Source organism: Denticeps clupeoides, chromosome 3, assembly GCF_900700375.1.
Source record: "Denticeps clupeoides chromosome 3, fDenClu1.1, whole genome shotgun sequence".
NCBI lineage: Eukaryota > Metazoa > Chordata > Actinopteri > Clupeiformes > Denticipitidae > Denticeps > Denticeps clupeoides.
This window is the reverse complement of record NC_041709.1, coordinates 15773107-15795581: the sequence shown is the minus strand read 5'-3', so window position 1 is coordinate 15795581 and position 22475 is coordinate 15773107. Positions and strand designations below refer to the sequence as shown.

The 22475-nt window shown below is 42.1% G+C and overlaps 2 protein-coding genes across 2 annotated transcripts; one reads left to right on the top strand and one right to left on the bottom strand.

Annotated features, from left to right (window-relative positions):
- Positions 1 to 653: 653 nt before the first annotated feature.
- On the bottom strand, positions 654 to 7116 carry LOC114786635 (beta-1,3-galactosyl-O-glycosyl-glycoprotein beta-1,6-N-acetylglucosaminyltransferase 4-like). Its single transcript, XM_028973894.1, has 2 exons — positions 6936 to 7116; positions 654 to 3592 (listed from the first exon to the last, which is right to left on the bottom strand). The coding sequence occupies exons 1-2, from the start codon at positions 6971 to 6973 to the stop codon at positions 2314 to 2316; spliced, it is 1317 nt and encodes a 438-aa protein (XP_028829727.1). The 5' UTR covers positions 6974 to 7116; the 3' UTR covers positions 654 to 2313.
- A 2130-nt stretch (positions 7117 to 9246) lies between these two features.
- Positions 9247 to 22318, top strand: LOC114786602 (3-hydroxy-3-methylglutaryl-coenzyme A reductase-like). The gene is made up of 20 exons (XM_028973827.1): positions 9247 to 9375; positions 10030 to 10208; positions 10316 to 10427; positions 10521 to 10608; positions 12589 to 12673; positions 12886 to 12991; positions 13072 to 13178; positions 13960 to 14076; positions 14785 to 14915; positions 15019 to 15242; positions 15982 to 16139; positions 17643 to 17837; positions 17931 to 18089; positions 18213 to 18370; positions 18486 to 18591; positions 19335 to 19505; positions 19584 to 19724; positions 19798 to 19956; positions 20081 to 20235; positions 20913 to 22318. Exons 2-20 carry the CDS (start codon positions 10041 to 10043, stop codon positions 20968 to 20970), a joined length of 2598 nt encoding a protein of 865 aa, XP_028829660.1. The 5' UTR covers positions 9247 to 9375; positions 10030 to 10040; the 3' UTR covers positions 20971 to 22318.
- Positions 22319 to 22475: the final 157 nt, after the last annotated feature.

The window sequence follows — 22475 nt, the reverse complement described above, 5'->3', positions numbered from 1 at the left end:
GTGGGGGCGGCATCACAGGCAGAGAACTTTTTTTTTTGTGCGCCCGCCCATGCTGCCCTGACGTCATGATTGCATGGCCACCAATCAGCTTTCTATTCCCCATTTGTGCGAGATACGCTTCGGTGATCGGCATGAGATTCTCTGACTGGCTGGAGCGGCACCTAATAACCAGCTCACAAAATAACACAGGCTGCTGAAGTAAGCTTCTTATTCGAATTGTAGGTTCCACCTTAAATACTGCTCACCAGGCTGCAATACCCGTACTGCGCCTATAGGGGGTGTAGTTCAGCCAGGAAATCTGTTTCAGAAATAAAGAACGTTTTAAAGCCCTATACTGTATATGTTTAAATGGTTAAATTCAGCAATTAAAAAAAACATTTCCAACATTTTCTGAAAGCAACGTATTCCATTGTCATTACGGTAGTCCATTGCATGGCACCACTGCAGCCCCAGTAATACAAAGGTTGGTAACAGGTGTTGGGGTGTATTTATTCATCACATTGTGCATTTCAAGACGTCCACCACCACAAGTGTATTAAAGCCGTAGACATGATTTACACGTTTATGGCAACAATGATAAACAAACAAAACAAACAAACAAACAAATAAAAATGAATCAGCATTTTTTTCCTTTATGTGCTGCACCTCGTGAAATTAGTTTTATCATACATGTTGCTTTTATGTAAAATAGCACATGTAGCTGTGCAGTGTTACATGCATTATCATCCATGAAACTCACTCCAATAATCACCATCGCTACAGTAAACATATTGAAAATAATTTATTCATGTGCATTCTTAGTCAAAACCCTTCCAATTCCGTTTTGCTGCTATTACACCCAGTCATGACACTTCTAGCATACGGTAAAGTAAAGAACTACCACATGTTGAAAGCGGTAGTCCTGAAAAAAAAAAAAAAAAAACATACCCACAGCAGGCTTATGAGCAGGCACTTTTACAGTCCATACAATCTGCTTAGAATTATATAATTTAAAGGGTTAAAGAAACCCCCCACCCACCCAAATGGGACATTACTCTACGCATACGCACCCACATTACATACACAGCACATAATTTATGGACATATATAGATTGGTTTGTTTGCATGTCTGGGTTGTCTGGTGAGCAAATAAGTTTCTATTTTAATAGAACCCTCAGAAATATATTATATTAGAAGGTGAATAGGTGATATGCTCAATTCTTAATTTACCCACTGTATATCTTCATTATTAAGCTTCTCCAGTGCTGTTACCAGATGAGAAATTAGAAATTACAAACCTTTTCACCCATCTAAACAAACTTTTATCTAGGTGTGCCATGTCCTGCACACGCAACCGCTCACGATCACCCGAATACTGATTCAGCCCCATCACACACCTCAATTACGGACGCTCTCCAGTAGCCATTGTCCAGCCTTCAGCCTCGCACCAGAAACTGAGAAAACGTGTTTACAGACCGCATTTCACGCTCTTTTGTTCATTTTAAAGTTTGTGTTCTGCATCTCTCGGCCTCCCCCGGCTCTACAAGGTGTGCCCCGTTTGAATGGAATTCCTTTTACTTTGTACCCTCACTGTAATTCATACTCTTGTTGGCTCAGACTACAAAAGCAGGATTCTTTTTTGTTTGATTACGTATACGGTGGACACATTTGGTCTATTTATTTTAAAATACATGGTTGCGTGACAGGTTTTACTTACAAAAAGAGACACATCAAAGACCGACACTGAAACGCAATGAAAAGTTCACAGGGCAGGAGCTCTGGGCATCTGGGCATGGCCAGGCTCGCCAATCAACTGGCAACATTAATGTCACCCCTTCTCCACCAGTGTTCTTGTCCCCCTCTCCCTGTTTATTTATTTATTTTCAAAACAAATGATCAGATATTTACCATGTTATGTTTGAAATATAGTAATCCCACTGATATTTGCATAAAATACACCACCTCTGCTCAACTATTAGTCAACCGTTTAGTTGACCAGATGGACCCATAGGGGGGCGAAATTAGCCCAGATAAATTGGCCTAGCAGGTAAGGAAACAGACCCGTGATCGCAAGGTTCGAATCACGAGCTGCCAAGGTGCCACTGAGTGCCATACCGCGTCATGTGCTGGGTACACAGGGTAATGCCAACCTGCGGCTGTAAATCACCCGCTCTGTTAAAAAATGGTCCACGATGAATAAATTACATTACAGTAGCACAAAACTAGACACTTCAAGCAAAGCATAGGTGCAGAACTCTTGCAAGCCTCTACCTATTGCTCACAGACTCATGTTTTATGTAACCTCATGAAGCAAACATACCAGTGCACAAGAGTTTATTCAAACCACATCTTAACTAACTGCCTGTCTGCCAGTGTCATTTCTAGGCATTCGTGAAGCACAGGATCCACTCTGGGGTCCACTTTATTGGCAAACCAGGATCCGAAGTTCAGAAGCCACCTGAGTTCTGCTGCGCCATAAATGCAAACACTACGTACATGGGTTCCGGTGCAGGGAGGGTAGACAGGGCCCTCTAGATAGTGCCACTTCACCAGTCGGGCTTTGCTCATCAAATCTGTGACATCTGGGTTGAACCTTGGGATTGCTCCTGGAGCCCCTGGAATGCGAGTGACGGTGGCCCAGAAGTGTTCATCTGGGGAGAAGGTGTCTTCTGACCATGCCAGAAAGTCCTTTACAACAGAACTTGTTTGGATAAATTTCACAAACTCGCGGGAAATAACAAAATATGCACTACCCACATACATCTTGATGTCATGTGGTGGTGGAGATTTGAGTTCATTTGTTCTCCTTGGGATGAAGAAGTACTGTAACTTTTCATCCTTCAGGAGGTGTTTGTAGGTGTAGCGTTGTTCTTTAACTTTAGTAGGACGACTGGTCTCCATCATGTTGGCACCTTTCAGGCCCTTCAGCTCCATCACCAGCTCAAAATTGGAGCGCAGTGGGAAGTCCTGTCCACACAAGTTGATTGCATATTTCCACTTAACTTTTGACTGCATGAGGTCCGAAAGGCAGTGGAGGTCAGCCATGACACGGCTGATGCCAGCATACTGCACAGCCTCCAGCTTCGATGCGATGAATACATTGGGCAAACACCGTGCTAGGCCCTTGATGGCTGCAGTGAAGCTGTTTGATGATTTGAGATCATAGTGAATGCAGTAGATGTTGTTGGGCGTGTAAACTGCTCTTAACATCCTTTCCACTACAGGTGCATCTTTATGAACAACCAATGAGTACGCCAGCGGGAAATCTCTTTCCACGTTTGATACAGGGACCCTGGTATACCCCCTGGATTCAACGTATAAGCCACAGTCTAAAGTAGCATTGATCAAACTGATGTCATTTCCATCGTAAGCAGAGGTTTTCCTTGCTCTTAATGATTTCCCAATCTCAACAGGATCGAGGTCATAAATGGCAGAGCAGTTAATACCATGTTCTTCAATTACAGGAAAACTATGACCATGGGTATTTGTCAAATGATATGTCTCATTAATGTCAACAGTCACTTTCAAGCACAGAAGTATGATGCCACATAGAGTAAACAGTGGAGAAAGAATAGATGTCATCAGCCTAGGGGAATGAAATCTTCTCTTCATTCTGTTAAAAAAAAACAGACAAACATGGGTAAGGGTTGAGATGAAAAATTAATCTTCATTATTGGTAAACCACATAGGTTCATTGTGCTGTCCAAGGATGCACCAGACGAATAAATGAATTATAAATGAAGTAGCAGTAGCGTAGTCTAGGAGGGAATTTTCAAGCTACACCTTCAGTATTCCTGAGGTGTGTTTGATAATATGTATTTGTTAATGATGTGTGTTATTGAAACAGCAGCGCAGTCTCTGCTCCTGTAACCTGTTCGTTTTTCGTTTTATAAGGGTGTATAGTATACACTTAACCCTAAGTGTCTCTGGGGAGGGACTGTCCCTGTAACTGCTGATCGTAAGTGTAAATGTTTCAGTTTCCAAAAAGTCATTGGGGGTAAAGTCCATGAAGGTACTTCCTTAAAGTTATGGCCCAGTAATCAGAAGGTGCCACTGAGCAAAGCCCCGTCCCCACACACTGCTCCCCGGGCGCCTGTCATTGCTGCCCACTGCTCACCAAGGGTGATGGTTAAAAGCAGAGGACACATTTCGTTGTGTTACTCTGTGCTGTGCTGCAGTGTATGACAATGACAATGACAATCACTTCACTTTACTTTAGACTTTCCTTAAAATCAGATTATTTAATGCTAGGAACACTGTTTACATGCAAATCCAGGGCCCACTTAGGTTCAGGTTCTTTCTCATTGTGTTTCATCAAAGCTGATCTTAGGATGACAATCTAACATTTTGTTTTACTGTGTTTTACATGCATGGGCAAGAAGATCTGCATGGCACAAAATCCGAAAATGTTTTCACTCTTTTAGGAGCTTCCAGTTATGCTAATTTTACATTCCAGTTATGCTAAATTTTTACTACCAATTTGTGCATTAAAGGTTAATGATAAAAATGTGTGGTCACAAATTATTAATTGGAATATATATTGTTCAACACTGGAAAGTTAGAGCAGCTCTCTTCAAAAAGGTTGCATGGTTTGGGTTACCAAGAAGCTGAAGGGAGGTTGGTTGCCCTAAAAAGGATGCAAGCTCCGTTAGAAGCTTGCAACGAGGAGCTCTACAATTGCCTTCTCACTGACAATGCTTTGAAGAGCCCTGAAAGGCGTGTCTGACGCTTTTTAATGATGCTAAACTGTTTAGCTCAGAAAGCACAACCAGTTGCATTCCAATGACCTGCACTACCAGACAGGTTCTTCAACACAACAGATAATGCATGGAATGGAGTATGCTCTGGTCAGTGGATTTTCTGGTATGAAAAAGGCTTTGCATTCTAAAAAAAAACACTGGACTACAGATTAGACTATAATTGAATTAAACATGTTAATGTCTGCCCACAATAACAGAGTATTAAAAGTACAGAGACCCATATTCATGCAAGAATTCTCATACCACGCTGAAAAAAGTGAACACTGGCTAAATCCTTTTATGAATCTGTCACACCTAATATTTTAGCATTGCCATAATGTGAGTAAACCAAACAAAGCTGCTGTCAGTAGAATTATAGTAAAGTAAAATCTTCGAAAGCATAACTGTCCAGCATAATTTAGAAAGCTTAGTTTAAAAGAGCAATACTAATATTTTTTAACTACTGTAATGAGGAAAAAAACACATTAAACAAACACATTACTTTTTTTCAGACACTGTAAGAACAGAACACTGGCTAAATTTAAAGGTCTCCTATCATGAATTTATTTATTTATTGCTTTTATATCGATCTTTTTGGTCCCCTAATACTGATTCTAAAGTTTCTGTCCAGAATTACAGCCACTTTTAGCCAGTCACACAGTGAGATTTTGGCAGGAGGCGGCATTTCAGTTGTCTGCAGCTTTAAATGCAAACGCGGAGGAGAGAGGCAGGACAAGGAGAGGATCATAATAATTCAACTGTAAAAAATGGTTTCGTTGTCGCCATTTCTGTTAAGAGAGTTTCAGAGGCATTAGAAGAATGTTATATATGTTCTCATTTTTCAAGATCTAAAGAATAAAATGAAACTCTATTTCTCAGCAGGGTCATGGCGGCTGGAGCCTATTTGGCGCAGCACAGGGACTCACCCAGGGCGGGGCGCCAGGCCACCACATGACAGTGGACATTCAGTCACGCACTCACACCTGCGGAAATGTATAGGTGCCAATTCACCTAACATGCCTGTTTTTGGACAATAAAATGAAACCGGAAGAAACCTGCACCCACACATGACCAGGAAACCAGGAACTGAATCTAAATCATGATGTACTGTACTTCTACAAGCAAAATGACAAACCTATTTTGAACAAATTTAGACCACACCATATCCACTATTCAATTACGGGCACTGGTTTCAGAATGGGGCGTGTCCGCTAAGGTAAAGACTGGAATAAATAAATGGATCAAACATGAAATTTTCACTTGGCAGTGATCTATATGTTGAAGAGGAGCAATTAGCTACCCTGCACGTTGGTGTGTATTTCTTTCTGTTTACCGGAACACAATCTTTATTCGTGTTTTCATAAGATGTGAGCAGCTCTCATGCCTGCTCGTACCTTATTCTGCACAATTATAATTAGACATAATTACATGTTTTTTTTCCTTGACGTGTCTATTCTCTAGTGACAGCAGGTTTGTTTGGTTTATTTACATTACATCAATGCTAAAATGTTAAGTGTGGCAGATTCATTCAACTTTTTAAGTCGAGCTCCACTCACAGCAACTAGCCCTGCGCTTATGGCCAGTTCGAAAATACATAATCACCATCATAAGCCTACAGATCTCTGGATAGTAAAGTGAAAATCATCTGTCTCTCTACCACACTGCAAAGTAAATCTCAGTCCTGTACAACATTACACACCTCGTAAAAATTGCTTCGGAATTAGCAGAAAATCGAATCATACATGTTGTGGTGCCTTGTTCTAGCCAGATGCTAAAAAATGCAATTAAACAAAACAAGAAAAATAAAAGGAGGTAACAAGATATTGGCATTTATTGGGTTTCTGTGGGTCTTATTGTGCGCAATGTCCTAGATTGGTGACAAAAGGGTGACAAAGATATTAATAAAAAGAAATGCGAAAGATAGAATTGTACCTATGAATATCTATAACAACAACAATAATAATAAACAAATTGTAATAATAATAATGATAATAACTATCTTATTGAAAGAGGACATTTGTTAACTGATGGCTGATACACTGAGTTTGCTGGATGGAAGTGAGTGAAGGGACATCACGTCGGATGATTAAAACGATGATTTCCGTAGTTGTAGTACGTTGCACGGAAATGTGATTTTTTTTTTTATGTGAACATTTAAATGTATTTTTCCAGCAGTTGTAAAAGGAAACTGTCACCGCGCTGGTGTCTTTTCCTCACCTGAAACACGAAGACGTGGCGCTCCAGTCCGACATCATTCATTCAATTCCATTCAACATACTTCCCAGGGCGACAAATGACAAAGTTCAGGGCAAGTAAAGCGTTCCAAATGTTTCAGTGAAATAAAAAAAAAAAAGTTTTTTCCAATAGAATCACATCTCAACAGCTAACATGTAAAAAGAGCGTCCGTCTCAGGTGTGTGTGTGTGTGGGGGGGACGCAGCGTGCATGTCGCCGCAGAAGATGACGTGTGGTGACGTCTGGAGGTGGCATCTGATCGGCATGGGCCGATCTGGGTGAAGAAACAGACAAAGTCGCTGCTTCCTCATTTCGGCTCCCGCCAAACTTTCCAAAAGGCGATTGAGCAATTCTGCTCGGAAGAACCGATCCATTTATTTCATTTCTTTTCAGCGGCCTATGTTGAAATTTAGCGATGTAAAATGACATTACGGTGAATGTTACGGCTGTTCGAGCTCTCGACAGCAACACCACTACACAGGACAGAACCCCTAATACACTCCAGCACTTTCAATCACGTCTGGACTCGGTCCCCCCAGAATTCTGCGCACATTTTCACTGTACCTTCAACTTCACCCTCCACCCTGTTATGCATATTTTAATTTTGAAAACATAAAATTGTAATATTTGGTTTGCATATTGGTTCCATTTGCATTTGCAGCATTTATCAGACGCCCTTATCCAGAGTGACCTACAATCAGTAGTTACAGGGACAGTTCCCCCCCTCGAGACACTCAGGGTTAGTAAGCGGGGTTTGAACCTGGGTCTTCTGGTTCATAGGCGAGCGTGTTATATACCCACTAGGCTACTACCACCCACCCACTTTAATACTTGAAATATTGAAGTCTATAGCAGTTGCAAAAGCATTTCACTACGTATCGTACCTGACAACTAAAATTTGCATTTGAAATTTGAATGTTGTTCCTTTCCTTGAATTGAAGTCTGATGTTTTGTTTTGGTTTTTTTGGTAGAGATTCATAAAAAACTCTGTTATACTGTTAGGTTCTTGTAATGAAGTCCGAGGTTCTGGTTAAAAGAGTCACATTGAAGACCCCAAGTCGTTCTAGATCAGCATCCTCTTTTCACTCAAGCACTTTGTGCTGTTGGCATCATCTCCTGTTCAATGTCACGCACGTGGTGGTTGAGCGGTTGGCAGCGGCCTGTACACCAGCATTTTCACCACATTCTGTGGCCAAGCCGTCCACAGAAGCAGTTTCTAGCGTGGCGTAGAAGAATCCATGGTTTTCACAGGTTATTTTCGGGACTCCTGAGTGTTCGAGCCAGATTTGATGGAAGTGTTCAAAGCGTTTTAGTGTCATGTGTACGCAAGAAATTACATTTCTCTGTACAATGAAATTCTTTCTTTGCTGTCCACATACACATTTCGTTTAAGTTTAATATAAATAAGCTAAAAATAAGGAGGTGAGGATTACAGTGTCAGAGGAGCACGGACTGAACTCACTGTAGCAGAAAATGGCCTAGCGGTTAAGGAATCAGACCCGCAATCAGAAGGTTGCTGGTTCGAATCCCGATCCGCCAAGGTGCCGCAGAGCACCGTCCCTACACACTGCTCCCTGGGCGCCTGTCATGGCCCACTGCTCACCAAGGGCGATGGTTAAAAGCATTTCGTTGTGTCACCGGGTGCTGTGATGCAGTGTTTCACAATGATAATCTCTTCTTTTTTTCTTTCTTTTTAAAGGTTTGCCATAATAAGCTTTCTTTTTTCTCCAGCTGGCAACAATGCAGTTTAAATAGTCTCACTCGTCCTTTCAGCTTATGAAAATGAACATGATATTACATTATTACTATTATCACAATGCTATTAGTACAAACACAATTACAAGGGCTATGAAATAAATTGTGTAGACTATGACTTAGTATCTTGTCCTGCACATTGTTGTACTGAGCGCCTCTGTGGTGGAGAAATAGTTAAATAAGTAAATTGGATGCTGTGGCGTCAGATGTGTGTTGCCTGATGCATGTTGTTAGGCCGAGAATTTGCACATCGAAAAACTCGACTCCTGAAATAAGACAAGCAATTTAGCTAATTAACATTAGCTAACATGTCTTGTTCTCAGCCTCCTTATATCCAGGTTTGCTCTCTGTTCATGCTGTCACGGTTGTCAGCTGCCTTACACCTCGATTACTTTTATCCACTTAATTCCACAGACGAACAACTACAAGCGCCGGAGCTATAAATTAAAGGCTGTAAGAAACTACATCTCAGCAGCCTTTTCATGTCTGTGCTTTGGCATGTTTACGTGTGTCGCCTACGTCACGCGGATACGTCACAGGAAACGGTGACGTTTTGGGGTGGGATCAAGCCGCCATCGCGCAATAGCCCGACCGCGACTCTGCTGGCGATTTTAGCAGAAAGTCCGAAATATGTTTCATTGTGCCATCGTTCGCAGGGGCCAATGAAGGTAAGCGCTCGCTATGCGTATAAGTGTGCGCTGTGAAGTTCTTGTGGAGGCCAGATAGGCCTCAAAAGCCTAAGCTGACCTTGGCTGAAGTAGCATAGCAAGAAGTGCCTCGGGTGAGCCGCGTTCCAATTCGCGTCAGTGGTCCCTTTCCACCCACCCTACGTGGATGCATGACGAGACACGGAGTCGTCGCATCTTTTCAAAATGGCGTTTGGAGTATCACCGAGGGAGAGTGTTCTTACGCGAAATTGGGACGCGCGACTAGCAGCACATTTGACAGATACTACGTCGCACCCACAGCGTCCTCGGAACTTGGACTTTATGTCTGTTTATAAGATATTTATCCTACCAAGAATTATCTATGGGGACTGACTCCGTCAGTAAAGTCACTTAGACATTAGTCTGACATATAAAGCAACGAGTCGGCTGTTTGCACTCTGGCTTGTTATAACAGGAATATGGGTTCGTTGGCACACATTATTTTATTACAATTAAATTTTTTTATAAACGAATTTTATGCTTGCTTCCAGTGTGATCACCATGAGCCCAGTAAAGGAGGCTGCATTAGATCTCATTTCAGTGTAAAGTTCGACCCGTCAGTGCCTCTTCTTGATTACTGATCACTGATTTTTTTTTATTATTTTCTTTTGGCAGCTTGGAGAACAATGCTGACTGAGCTCTTCAGGCTCCATGGCCTGTTTGTGGCTTCCCACCCATGGGAGGTGATAGTGGGCACGGTGGCAGTGACCATTTCCCTCATGTCCATGAATGCATTCGCCAGCAGTGACCAGATCTGCAGCTGGAACCAGTGCCCCAAAGTCCCGGAAGTACAGGTATTCACCGGGGGACGTGTCCGGGTTGGGGTTTTGCCATTATTAAAACTGAATGTTGATTTAAGTTGAAAACACTAAAATGCTTCTTGGTGTTTTCCTGCCCACAGAGGATTCTTAGTAGTGACTTTGTTCTCCTAACCATCACGAGATGCATTGCCATTGTGTACGTCTACGTTCAGTTCAAAAACCTGAGACAGCTGGGGTCCAAATATATTCTAGGTAGAAGTTATTTTATTTTGAAAAATGTCTTGTGTAAGAATATGTATTTTTCTTCTAAGCACCATACTTATTTCTTATTTATTTTTATTGAAGGAATTGCAGGCCTGTTCACCGTGTTTTCCAGCTTTGCATTCAGCACTGTGGTAATTCACTTTTTGGGCAAAGAGCTAACAGGACTGAAGTGAGTATGCGTCACTTTCTGAACCCTCCCTATTCAATATATTTTATATTTGTTGGCTCGCAACACATACGCATGTTAGTATAATGTGCAGTGAACACCATTTTCTTATATCGTACCCTGCAAGCAGTTTACTTACAATTGCTCAGTGCTTCAGATTACCAGATGCAAGTGGACCAAATTAGGGAAGGGTGGAACAATGTGAGGCAGGTTATGAATACAAATGATGCTAAAGGGGAATTTTAAGTGATGTCACCTTTACACCGGTTGCACCAAAAACGATAAGCTGTTACTTACCGTTACCATCTGTATAGGCCCTACCCACTGGCCCACATTGTGCTAAATTAACATGTTCTTTTCTTTGTAGTCATGGTATTGTAAACTAGCTTTAGGCTTTTTGTAATGCCGCTATAGAGAGAACAAGCTTTTTTTTTTTTTTGCATCCATCTTCCACACATACAGAACCCCATATTGACAGAAAAACACAGAATTGTTGACAGATTTATTAATAAAGAAAAACTGAAATATCACATGGTGAAACTGAAGTGGTTTGTCATTGTGAAACCTCTGCATTTAACCAATCACCCTTGGTGAGCAGTGGGCAGCCACTAAAGGCGCATGGGGAGCAGTGTGAGGGGACGGTACTTTTCTCAGTTGCACCTTGGCGGTTCCGGGTTTGAACCAGCAACCTTCAGATTACAGGTTCATGTCCTCACCCGCTAGTATTCAGACCCATTGCTTAGTATCTAGTTGAAGCTCCCTTTTGATCTAATACAGCCATGAGTCTTTTTGTGAAAGATGTAACAAGTTTTTCACAACTGTATTTGGGGATCTTCTGCCATTCCTCCTTGCAGATCCTCTTCATTTCTGGCAGGTTGGATGGTAAAGGTTGGTGGACCTTTCAGAGATGCTTAATTGGTCAGGCCATTCAAGAACAGTCACCGAGTTGTTGTGAAGCCACTCCTTCGTTATTTTGGCTCTGTGCTAAAAAGGTCCCGAGCCCTCTGGAGAAGGTTGTTGTCAAGGATATCCCTGTACTTGGCCGCATTTATCTTTCCTTCGATTGCAACCAGTCGATTACGCAAGCTTCTGTTTACGGGGCCGCTTCCTTAAGCACTAGGCCACCACTGACCGCATAGTTCATTTTTGGCCAGACCTCCAGCTCTAGGAAGGTTTCTGGTCGTCTCAATTATCTTACATTTAAGGACTGCAGAGGCCACTGTGCTCTTAGAAACCTTAAGTGCAGCAGAATTTTTTTGTAACCATGGCCAGATCTGTGCCTTGCCACAATTTTGTCTCTGAGCTCTTCAGGCAGTTCCTTTGACCTCGTGATTCACATTTTCTCTGACATAAATTGTGAGCCGTAAGGTCTTATATAGACAGGGGTGTGGCTTTCCTAATAAATTCCAATCAGACTTAATCAAACACGACTGGACTCAAATGAAGTTGTAGAACCATCTCAAGGGTGATCAGAAGAAATGGACAACGCCTGTTAAATATATGAGTGTCACAGCAAAGGGTCTGACTACTTAGGACCATGTAATATTTCAGCTCTTCTTTGTTATTAAATCTGCAAAAAATTCAACTCTGTTTTTTTTCTGTCCATTTGGGGTGCTGTGTTTACATTTAATGAGGGGAAAAAATGAACTTAAACGATTTTAGCAAATGGCTGCAATATAACAAAGAGTGAAAATTTTAAGGGGGTCTGAATGCTCCGCACCAACTGTAATGCACATACTTCTGTTTACTTGAGAGGAGTTCTCCAACGTCTTGCTGAGCTCCTTCCACTGCACTGCACTCAGCTACTGAATTCAAGCACGACTTTAAGAAATGTTATTACAAATAAAACATGTTGCCACAGATCCATAAACTAGTAACGTGTTGGTACATAGTGGCGAATTTTGGATATTAAGTTAGATTAACAGGATTTGCCTTTATGATTGAACTATGATTGAGCTTTTATATGCATGTTTTCTTTCACAGCGATGCATTACCATTCTTCCTCTTGCTAATTGATCTGTCCAAAGCCTGCACCCTGGCCAAATTTGCCCTCAGCTCCAACTCCCAGGTATGTATTGGAATAACCTGTGCATACTACACGAGTCCTGAGTGTGAATGAAAACCACTGCAGCATGCTGGTTTTCGGGTTGCCTTTGCACACCAGCAGATCCTCTTACAAGGGACACGGCTGTTTCATTTTTTAACTTATTGTTTATTTTAATGTCTGTGTCATTACCTAGCAAACTGGTCATTTTTCATGTATTAAATGTTTTTAAACAGGAGGAGGTCAGGGAGAACATTGCCCGAGGTATGGCAAACCTCGGACCCACTTTCACGCTAGATGCCATGGTGGAATGCCTAGTGATAGGAGTAGGAACTATGTCTGGTATGGCGCTTTTCCTCTTATTTCTCTGTTTGGAAATGTAGATATTGTCTGTCTAGTTATGACCGTTTCTTGTGTTCCAGGTGTGCGTCAGTTGGAGATGATGTGCTGCTTTGGCTGCATGTCTGTCTTGGCAAATTACTTTGTCTTCATGACGTTTTTCCCTGCATGTGTGTCTCTGGTCCTGGAGGTGAGTATCATGTGTGTTTTTAAATTGCTTATTATTATTATGGTCACTATTATGCCTTATTAGATTGGTTAGTAAGGCAGTAAGTGGTCTAACTTTGTTGTAATGAAATGAAAAGCCATGGTGAATGTTGTCTCTGGATCCTGAAAGTAGTAATATGCCTGAGCCTGTGTCAATATGCAATTTTTATTTCACATAACATGATGCCACACTACTACTTTTGACCTAACCTCTGCCATCTTTCTACCTTCTGTGGCTGAAAAATTTATGCCATTACACCCCTCTAATTTATGAGCATTTAGCACTTCTTCTGACTTCCAGCAATCCAACCACATCTCTGCTTCACATATCTTCGAATCTGCTCTCACACAGCTTGTACATGACTGGCCATGTCCCCACTGCTTTCCGCTGTCCTCTCACCCATTTTTTTACATTTCTGGAAAGAGCTGTTTATGACCAGATCAATTAATTTTTGTCCCAAAATGGTCCTCATGACCTTTATCACATTCCACTGTAACTGCTGTACTAGCTGTCTCGGATGAACTACATGCAGCTAGATGTGCCAACTTGTCTTCAGTTTTAATTCTCTTGGATCTTTCAGCTGCCTTTAACAGTGAACCAGTTGTGATTTGTAGCCATTCTCCTACCATTGTTATGCAGATTACCTATCCAGAACTGCATGGCTTATGTTTCCTCTTGGATGAGACTATCACACAACACTGTTGTTCTGTGTATATCATGTGACACATTTAAGAACAACGCTAACATGGCCTTCTCTGTCCAGCTGTCTCGTGAGAGCCAGGAAGGACGCCCTATTTGGCAGCTGAGGCACTTTGCGCAAGTGTTGGAGCAGGAGGAGAACAAGCCCAATCCTGTGACCCAGAGAGTGAAGATGATAATGGTGAGCAAGCATTTGCCAAAACTGACATGCATGCTAGTATGAGAGCAAAACAGTTTCAGATTTGTGAATGTGACAAATGCTTGTAATGCCTGAAAAGAAATGGCAGCGTCACAGCAGTTTGTCTAGACATACCGTTCATACTTCTCTGGTGGTGGTTAAACAGCAGCCATATCTAAAAAATAATGTGTAAATTGAAAGTGGAGAAGAAGAATGATATTGACCCATTTAATCACACATATAGCGATGAATTAATAATGATATGTTTTTATAAGACTAAAACTTGCTATAATAAATTTTTTTAAATATGTCAGAGACGACTGGCAAAGTGGCTTGAATGGAGATTGACGGGACAGTGGTCTGGTAATTTTTCTATAGTCTGTATATTCTGACAGTAAATAAAATGGAAATAAATTATTTTTCTAATTACTGCTTTTTCTAATAGTTTAGTGAACACCCGATCCAGATGATGAACATAAAAACACTATGAACTGCATATCATGTGTGTGTTTAAATATTTTCATCTGGTTTCACCTGATTTCCTGAATACAGAAACAGGCCCATTGCAGATAGGTTGCAAGCTCATTGCCTTGTGTACACAAAAGACATTAAAATTAAGTACATTAATTGGTAGAAGATTTAGACAATTGGTGTATATCCTGCTAAATATGAGTAGGACTATTTACAATTGAGTTGTTTTCTCTTCCCCAGTCCCTGGGCCTGGTTCTGGTTCATGCCCATAGTCGCCTGGTTGCTGAATCTCCGTCTCAGAATCACTCGGGAGATGCTCTGCTGGAGGGACACATGCCAGAATCCATGGCCCCTGACAGATCCCACTTCAGGTCAGCGCAGTTTTTTTTGTCCGATGTTCAGTTACTGAATCAGAGGGGTCATGCCATCAACTTATATTGCTGTTCATTTTCCTCTTTCCATCATCCCCTGCAGCATGGATCTGGAGCAGGTGGTCACCCTGAGCCTGGCTCTCCTGCTTGCTGTAAAGTATGTCTTCTTTGAGCAGCCCGAGGTTGAGTCACCACTGTCTCTGAAATCTCCCACTCCTGCCTCACTTGCCCTGAAGAGAGGTGAAAAGCGCTGCTGCAGGAGAGAAGTGCTTCCTTCCAGTCCCATGAAGGGTGAAAATCCTGTCCTGATCACCAAAGACCAGAGCGGTACGTTGTTTCACTCAACTGAAGCTGCAAGCTTAAGTTTTTTCATGTCAGGAGGGGGCGTCATAGCAAAGTCCTTCATATAGATGATATTATCTTGGGTTTGCTCTAATTAAAAATAATAATAATTAAGGCTCCCTCAGGTTTGGGAGTTAATGTTTTTAGTTTTTGTTACAAAATATATCATACAATAGTATATTTCTTGTGCTTAAAGTGGGGTGAAAGAATTGTGAACAAAAGTTGATGATAAAAATTGTCGCTGACTAATTTGATTGTTGATAATTGTGTTTCTTAGCCAAGAGAAGTCGGTTTCTGACCAAATGCAGCTCGCACTTTGCATGGAGTTTACTGCTCTCAGAGCAGTATAAGCAATGTGGGGTTCAGCTCAAAAGCTAGGCATGCTCCACCCTGAATATCCCAGCACATAATGCGTTTTATAACCACACCTCCCCGCATACCACCTTCCTTGTGGTAAGATGAAGCGGTCGAGTTAAATTGTGATCATCAACCCCCTATAATTATTTACATGTTAGTTCTCATTACCTGTTTTTTTGTCTTATGATTATGGGTTACCCATGAGTGCGAAGACTGGGAGACTTAGTGATCACCAGGAATATTTGGAGATTGCTAAATATGCGTTGCGCCATGGAAAGTCATGGTTTTGTGTTTTAACTTGCTTTCTGAAAAGTAAATCCCTTACATTTAATGTCTGTTTCGGGTTTCTGGTTGTGGGGTTTATCAGAGGCGATCAGGCCAGTGCTAGCCCCCAGTGACCAGATCAAGCCTGTGTCTGTGGAGGACACGGAGCCTCTGTCTGAAGCCTCAGAAGAACTCCTCCCGCAGGAGCTAGAAGAGCCTCGCCCACTGAGCAAGTGTCTGTCCATCCTGAGAGACCCAGTGGTGAGTTCAGCCAATAGACATGAGGGGAATGTGTGCTATAGAAATCTGTAAAATTCAGATCAGATGTTTTACATGAGCGTGATTTGGTACTTTCTGAAAACAGAAAATACAAGTAAAATTTTTTTTCTTTAAAACTACATTTTATTTAAATTAAAAATATTTTTGAATGTTACAAAAAAAAAGGTAAAACCAAATAAAGAAATACACAAATAATGGTGCAGTAAGGACCGAAGCTGAGTGGTTATCTGCTCCTTCTATAAGGATGAAACGCCCGAGAGAGACCCAGTTTCTGTTTGATTAAGGTTGAATCGTAGTTTGACATGTGGGAGGTGTTGAGTAAGCATGGAAGAAGCTGAATGCTATAACTGTGTAAAATACACTGAGAGATTTTACCATCGCACCGCTGTTGTGAAGGCTGGAAGCAGGCGCAGGTCTAAGAATCAGAATCCCAGCAGGTGCAGCAGGTCAAAAAGTCTGTTTTCTCCCTGCCCTGTTCGTGGTTCATGAGAGGGACAGGTCCTGGATGGAGAGAACCTTCTAGCTTGATCACTCACACATTTCCTTCCTCCTGCAGCACTGCTCATGCAGACGCATAATCTTCCTAGCAAAATGATTCTTTGTGAAAGTTCTGTTCACCATTTTAAACTTTCAAATTGGTATTTTTTTAGCATTATCATTCCAAAGAAATGTAGCTGTACATTAAAATGTCTTCAGTTTCCTTATCACTAGCTGGTTTATAATTTGGCTGGGCTCCCTTAACTTGGAATCCCACTTTTAATGTACATGTGCAAGGAAATGTGGCGTACATGTATTTCATGGTTCTAAAGCAGAAGCACAAAGTGGATGCTGTGCTCGATGTGAAACCGGCTTTTCTCGAACCCTTTCATCCTGTGTTTCGACCACTAAAGCATGCTAAACTGTGGTTCAACCTGTCTTGCATAGCTATTCATTAAAAAAATGATTAGCTCGTAATTTCACTCAGCTTCTGTCCGAAAGACCGCCTCATAATTTTAGTGTGTCTGTATGCATGCTCACCCGTGATGCAGCTTGGAATCGGAAATACGGCCAACTGATTAGTTAATCGGCGACCTGTCTGATCAGGCTGACGACGTGCGATTTTGATCCCTTGCCGATATTACACTGTTTTTCTGTTTGGTAACAATGATTGTGCTATCTCCTTCCACCTTATGGGGCAGTGGTTGGCTCAGCGGGCAAGGAAACAGACCTATTATCACAGGGTTGCTGAGGTGGCACTCAGAGTCCCACTGAGGTGCCACTGAGCAAAGCACCCCCCTGTCATGGCTGCTCACTGCTCACTAAGGGTGATGGTTAAAAGCAGAGGAGACGTTTTGTTGTGTCGTGCAGTGTATCAAATGACACTCACTTCACTTTTTAATTTTTTTTTCCTAAGAAATACATTATTTGATAGCTAAAAAATTTGCACGTGGTAGAGCTGTCCAGACCTTACAGTTTCTATTGTTTTTTTTTTTTTTTTGTTCACAGCGAGGACCTCGCTTTCTAACTGATGCTGAGGTCATATCTCTAGTCAACACAAAGAATATCCAGGCATACAAACTGCAGGATGTGATGGAGACGCCAGAGCGCGGCGTGGCCATTCGTAGAGAGATGCTGTCTTCCAAGCTCCCCTCTCCCACAGCCCTCAGTCAGTTGCCATTTATGCAGTACGATTACTCCAAGGTACGGACCCGCGGCTGGAGGCCTGCAGTTTGTTGCTTAAGGACCGAATATCTGGGAGGTTTCAAGATCTCACTGTTACCCTTGGTGTTTCAGGTGATGGGAACATGCTGTGAGAACGTGATAGGGTACATGCCAATCCCAGTGGGTGTGGCCGGACCACTGTTGCTGGATGGAAGGGAGTTCTATGTCCCCATGGCGACAACAGAAGGGTGCCTGGTAGCCAGCACTAACCGTGGCTGTAGAGCGGTTGCTGTGAGTCCAATCAATGATAATCAATGCTCTTTCAGCTCCTTTTGTCTGACCAAGTCCATCTTCAGACTGACTGATTCGTGAAGGTGCTCCTATAAAGATTTTATTTTGTGTGTGTATTTGTAGTTAGCCGGTGGTGCCCGCAGTCAAGTGCTGGCAGATGGTATGACTAGGGGTCCGGTAGTGCAGCTTCCCACCGCCTGCCGTGCAGCTGAGGTCAAGACTTGGCTGGAGAGCCAGGAGGGCTTCAAGTACATCAAGGCCGCCTTCGACAACACTAGCAGGTCAGAGATTGTATATTTCGGTAGTTTGCATCAAAATGAGAGATGGTAGAAATGGTTACTTTGTGATAAGTTGAGAAGCATTCGTCGTGTTGATCGGTGAGACTGTTTGTTGCAGGTTTGCTCGCCTGGATCAACTGCATATTAGCCTAGCAGGAAGGAACCTTTACATCCGCTTCCAGTCCCACACTGGGGATGCCATGGGGATGAACATGCTGTCAAAGGTGGGTATTGCTGAAAAAGCACAGTAAATACAGTGATATGGTGACAGAGGTTAATAACGAACTGGTGTTGAAGGGCTGCGAATCCACAGTGCTCACAGTCATGAGATAGCCCACTAACATCACTGGGAACATAAGGCTGTGGGGTCACTCCATAGAGGCTGGGATGAAAACGCATGCCTGCAAAAAAAATAAAATCTTGTGTCGCATGCAGGTGTTCAGACTGACCAAAACCAAAAGTTTGATATTTGTGTAAAGTAGAGGATCATTTTTGCTACCTTTTCAAAACTTAAAACAGTTTTGTCTCAACGTGTTAAGCTTGGGAGAGGCACCTTTTATTAAAGTGAGTAGCCTTTAAATTTATAGATACATATTTTGCTACAGGGCAGTATACAACATTGTCTGAGTATCTGTTTAAAACTTAATTGTTTTAATTGCTGTGAAACCACCGTAATTGGTGGTCTTGTTGGTAGTAGCCTAGTGGGTAACACACTCACCTATGAACTAGAAGACCTAGGTTCAAATCCCACTTACTACCATTGTGTCCCTGAGCAAGACACTTCTCCAGGGGGGTACTCCGGGGGGGACTGTCCCTGTAACTACTGACTGTAAGTAACTCTGGATAAGGGTGTCTGATAAATGCTGTAAATGTAATGTAATGTGTGAAACCATATTGTTCAGTAACCGATATTGAAACCATTCTGGTATTGACATTGATGCCCAGCTCTATATGTCTCTCACCTCAGGGTACAGAACAGGCGCTGGTGCGACTGCAGGAGGAATGTCCTGACGTTCGCATTCTGGCCGTCAGTGGGAACTACTGCACTGATAAAAAACCCGCTGCTCTCAACTGGATCCATGGTAGAGGCAAATCCGCCGTGTGCGAAGCCACAATCCCCGGCCGTGTGGTCAGAGAGGTACTTTAGAAATGGTCGTAATTTTGGTCCGTTTGGATTTGTTTGAAGGGACTGAAAGGAAGTGTCCCTTCTTGATAGGTCCTGAAGACCACCACACACGCCCTTGTGGAGCTCAACATCAACAAGAACCTGGTTGGCTCGGCCATGGCCGGTAGCATAGGAGGCTACAATGCCCATGCAGCAAACATTGTGACGGCCATTTACATTGCCTGTGGACAGGTACCGAGAAATAAAAGAAAAATGTTGTCATTTGGCTCCTTCTGGGTTTTAAGCCCTGTATATTGGTCTTAAGGATCCAGCTCAGACAGTGGTCAGCTCAAACTGCATTACATTAATGGAAGCTGTGGGTGCTGTGGGAGAAGACCTGTACATTACCTGCACAATGCCATCTTTAGAGCTGGGCACACTGGGAGGGGGCACCAACCTGCCACCGCAACAAGCTTGTCTGCAGGTAATGCCCACACAGCAGGAGATATTGGAAGGAGGCTTGGATTGGACAAGGTGATTCCATGTAATGTACTTTATTTTGACTGTGTGTGTGCGCGCGTGTGTGTGTGTGTGTGTGTGTGTGTCAGATGCTGGGTGTACAGGGAGCCAGCACAGATCAGCCAGGAGACAACGCCCGGCAGCTGGCCCGGGTTGTGGTTGGTACCGTACTGGCAGGGGAATTGTCTCTCATGGCAGCACTAGCCGCGGGGCACCTGGTCCGAAGTCACATGACTCACAACAGGTATAGCACCATACAGTTCTAAATATATGTATTATTTATTGTATACTGCTGTTCAAAAGTTTGTGGTCATTTAGAAATGTTCTAAACTTGTGTTTTGCTTAAAGATGACTGTTACAATGCTGCTAGGATTTTGGTGAAATTGTATTCATATTCAATATATTGCTATTTTGTGACTGGTGTTCGGCGTAGTCTGTATGTTTTGGTAGAATATTGGCCATAAAATGCCTTGTTAAGTTAAAAGGGTGTAATTCATTTAAAAGAAAAATATATTTTGTTAAATTATGTAAATGTAAAAATTACAAGGGTGGTAGTAGCCTAGTGGGTAACAGAAGATCCAGGTTCGAATCCCACTTACTACCATTGTGTCCCTGAGCAAGACACTGAACCCTAAGTTGCTCCAGGGGGGGGACTGTCCCTGTAAATACTGATTGTACGTCTCTCTGGATAAGGGTGTCTGGTAAATGCTGTAAATGTATTAATTAGATGCCCTTATCCAGAGAGACGTACAATCAGTAGTTACAGGGACAGTCCCCCTGGAGACACTTGCTCAATGGTTTTAAGTGGGATTTGAACATGGCTGTTCTGGTTCATAATCAAGTGTGTTACTACTAGACTACTACCACACCAAGCAATCACTAACAAAACAAAGTAAACTACTTATTTCTTCTATGCTGTAGATCCAGCCTGAACCTGGCAGAGCTATCAAGATCCCCCACAGAGAAAAAAGCAACGTGACCGCGAAGAGATGCACAGATGCAGTCAAAAGGACTTTGTGTTGCTCTCAGTGCCGGGACTCGAACGGCCAAAACGCCCGCTGAGAGGAACGGAGGGATTTTTACCTCCCAGTGAAGCGTCCCTCAGGACTGTGCAGAACTCAAACTGCTACTCTGTCCCTGGCAGAATGAGTTTTGTACGTGTGCATTACTGCAATCACTAAACATTTAATAAACCATAACCAGTTAATTGGTAATTTGCCTTAAACCTAGAACGTTCTCTACGTGGCAGTATTTGCTTCTGAACTGGCGTGTTAAGAATATTCTGTATGTTTTCAGGGTTTCAACAAGGTCTGCGTGTTTTAAAGTGTGACGAATGAAACACATTCTGAACAAGGTTGCTATAATAATGTATGTGACTTATGTCTCGGAAACATGTATGTCCCATACATTATTTCTGATGGGAAATGGAACACAGAACGATTCATTGGAAGAATCACTGTGCTTCTGGCAGGAACCTCCTAATATAACCAAACGTTTCGCAGCGTGAAAAGACCCCTTCTGATGATGGATGCAGGCTTTTACAGCAGTGGAAAGACTGAATGCTGCACAATCCAGTAGTGTTAATGACCGGAATATCTTGAATGTATTTTCTGGCATCATGTTAACGGGTTGTTTTACTTCTGTTCTTTTGTAAAGGGAAAGCTTGCTCTGGGTGTGTGATGAGTTGAGAATGAAAGCTGCTGAAAGGTGTTGCCTTCATCAGCATCTAGCAATGACTCCACCGAGCTCTTCTTGTCTTATTTATATAAGTATTTAATATAGGGTACAGTGTGGATGTGCCAAAAGCAAACTGTCTCCTGTGAGACACTTCTGCGGCTGTTGCTCTTTAGGTAGCAGCTTTTATTTGACACACCAACAGAGTAGTTTCCACTTCTGCCCCAGCACAAGTCAACGGCATTTATACACAGGTCTGCCTAAAATGTCAAATGATAAAAGAGCTTTATGATGAGTAGATTAAATTAGTCAGATATGGTGATTACATTTAGTGTACTTTTTTCCACTGTAACTGAATCAAGGTGACTTAAAAATGTCCATTAAGACTTTTTTTTTGTTTTTTTTTTGTTCTGTGAGCAGTGTTTGGAAACAGGTCTTCAATGGTTTCATTTCTTTATTTATGTTGAAAGCAGATTTCATTAACATGCTAATGTGATTCTCCAAATTTTATGGAAACTGAGGAGAACAGATATGAAAGCCATATAAAAATGGTGCTTCACTGAAATTGTTTTTTTTCTTTTCCCTCCAGAAGGGGTTTAAAGAAATGTACGTATTTAATTGCACAAAAATAAAATATTTATGTTGTATGTTCACTTTTCTGTGCAGTTTGGGTTCCTTTTAAATATTTAAGACATTTGGATTGGGCCGAAGCATTGTTGCCTCATACATAAATAATAATTTACGTATAAAGTGAATATGTGATCATTATTTCCCAATATTGTGATCTGCCCATTCCTATAATTCAACCTT

Bases quoted from the DNA above. Each gene is read 5' to 3' on its own strand.
- LOC114786635 (XM_028973894.1), bottom strand. From the start codon at position 6,973: ATGATGTCGGACTGGAGCGCCACGTCTTCGTGTTTCAG. The intron at 3,593-6,935 runs GTGAGGAAAAGA...TTTTTTTAACAG, and splicing joins GCCACGTCTTCGTGTTTCAG to AATGAAGAGAAGATTTCATT.
- LOC114786602 (XM_028973827.1), top strand. From the start codon at position 10,041: ATGCTGACTGAGCTCTTCAGGCTCCATGGCCTGTTTGTGGCTTCCCAC. The intron at 10,428-10,520 runs GTAGAAGTTATT...TTTTTATTGAAG, and splicing joins GGGGTCCAAATATATTCTAG to GAATTGCAGGCCTGTTCACC. The intron at 19,957-20,080 runs GTAATGCCCACA...TGTGTGTGTCAG, and splicing joins CGCAACAAGCTTGTCTGCAG to ATGCTGGGTGTACAGGGAGC.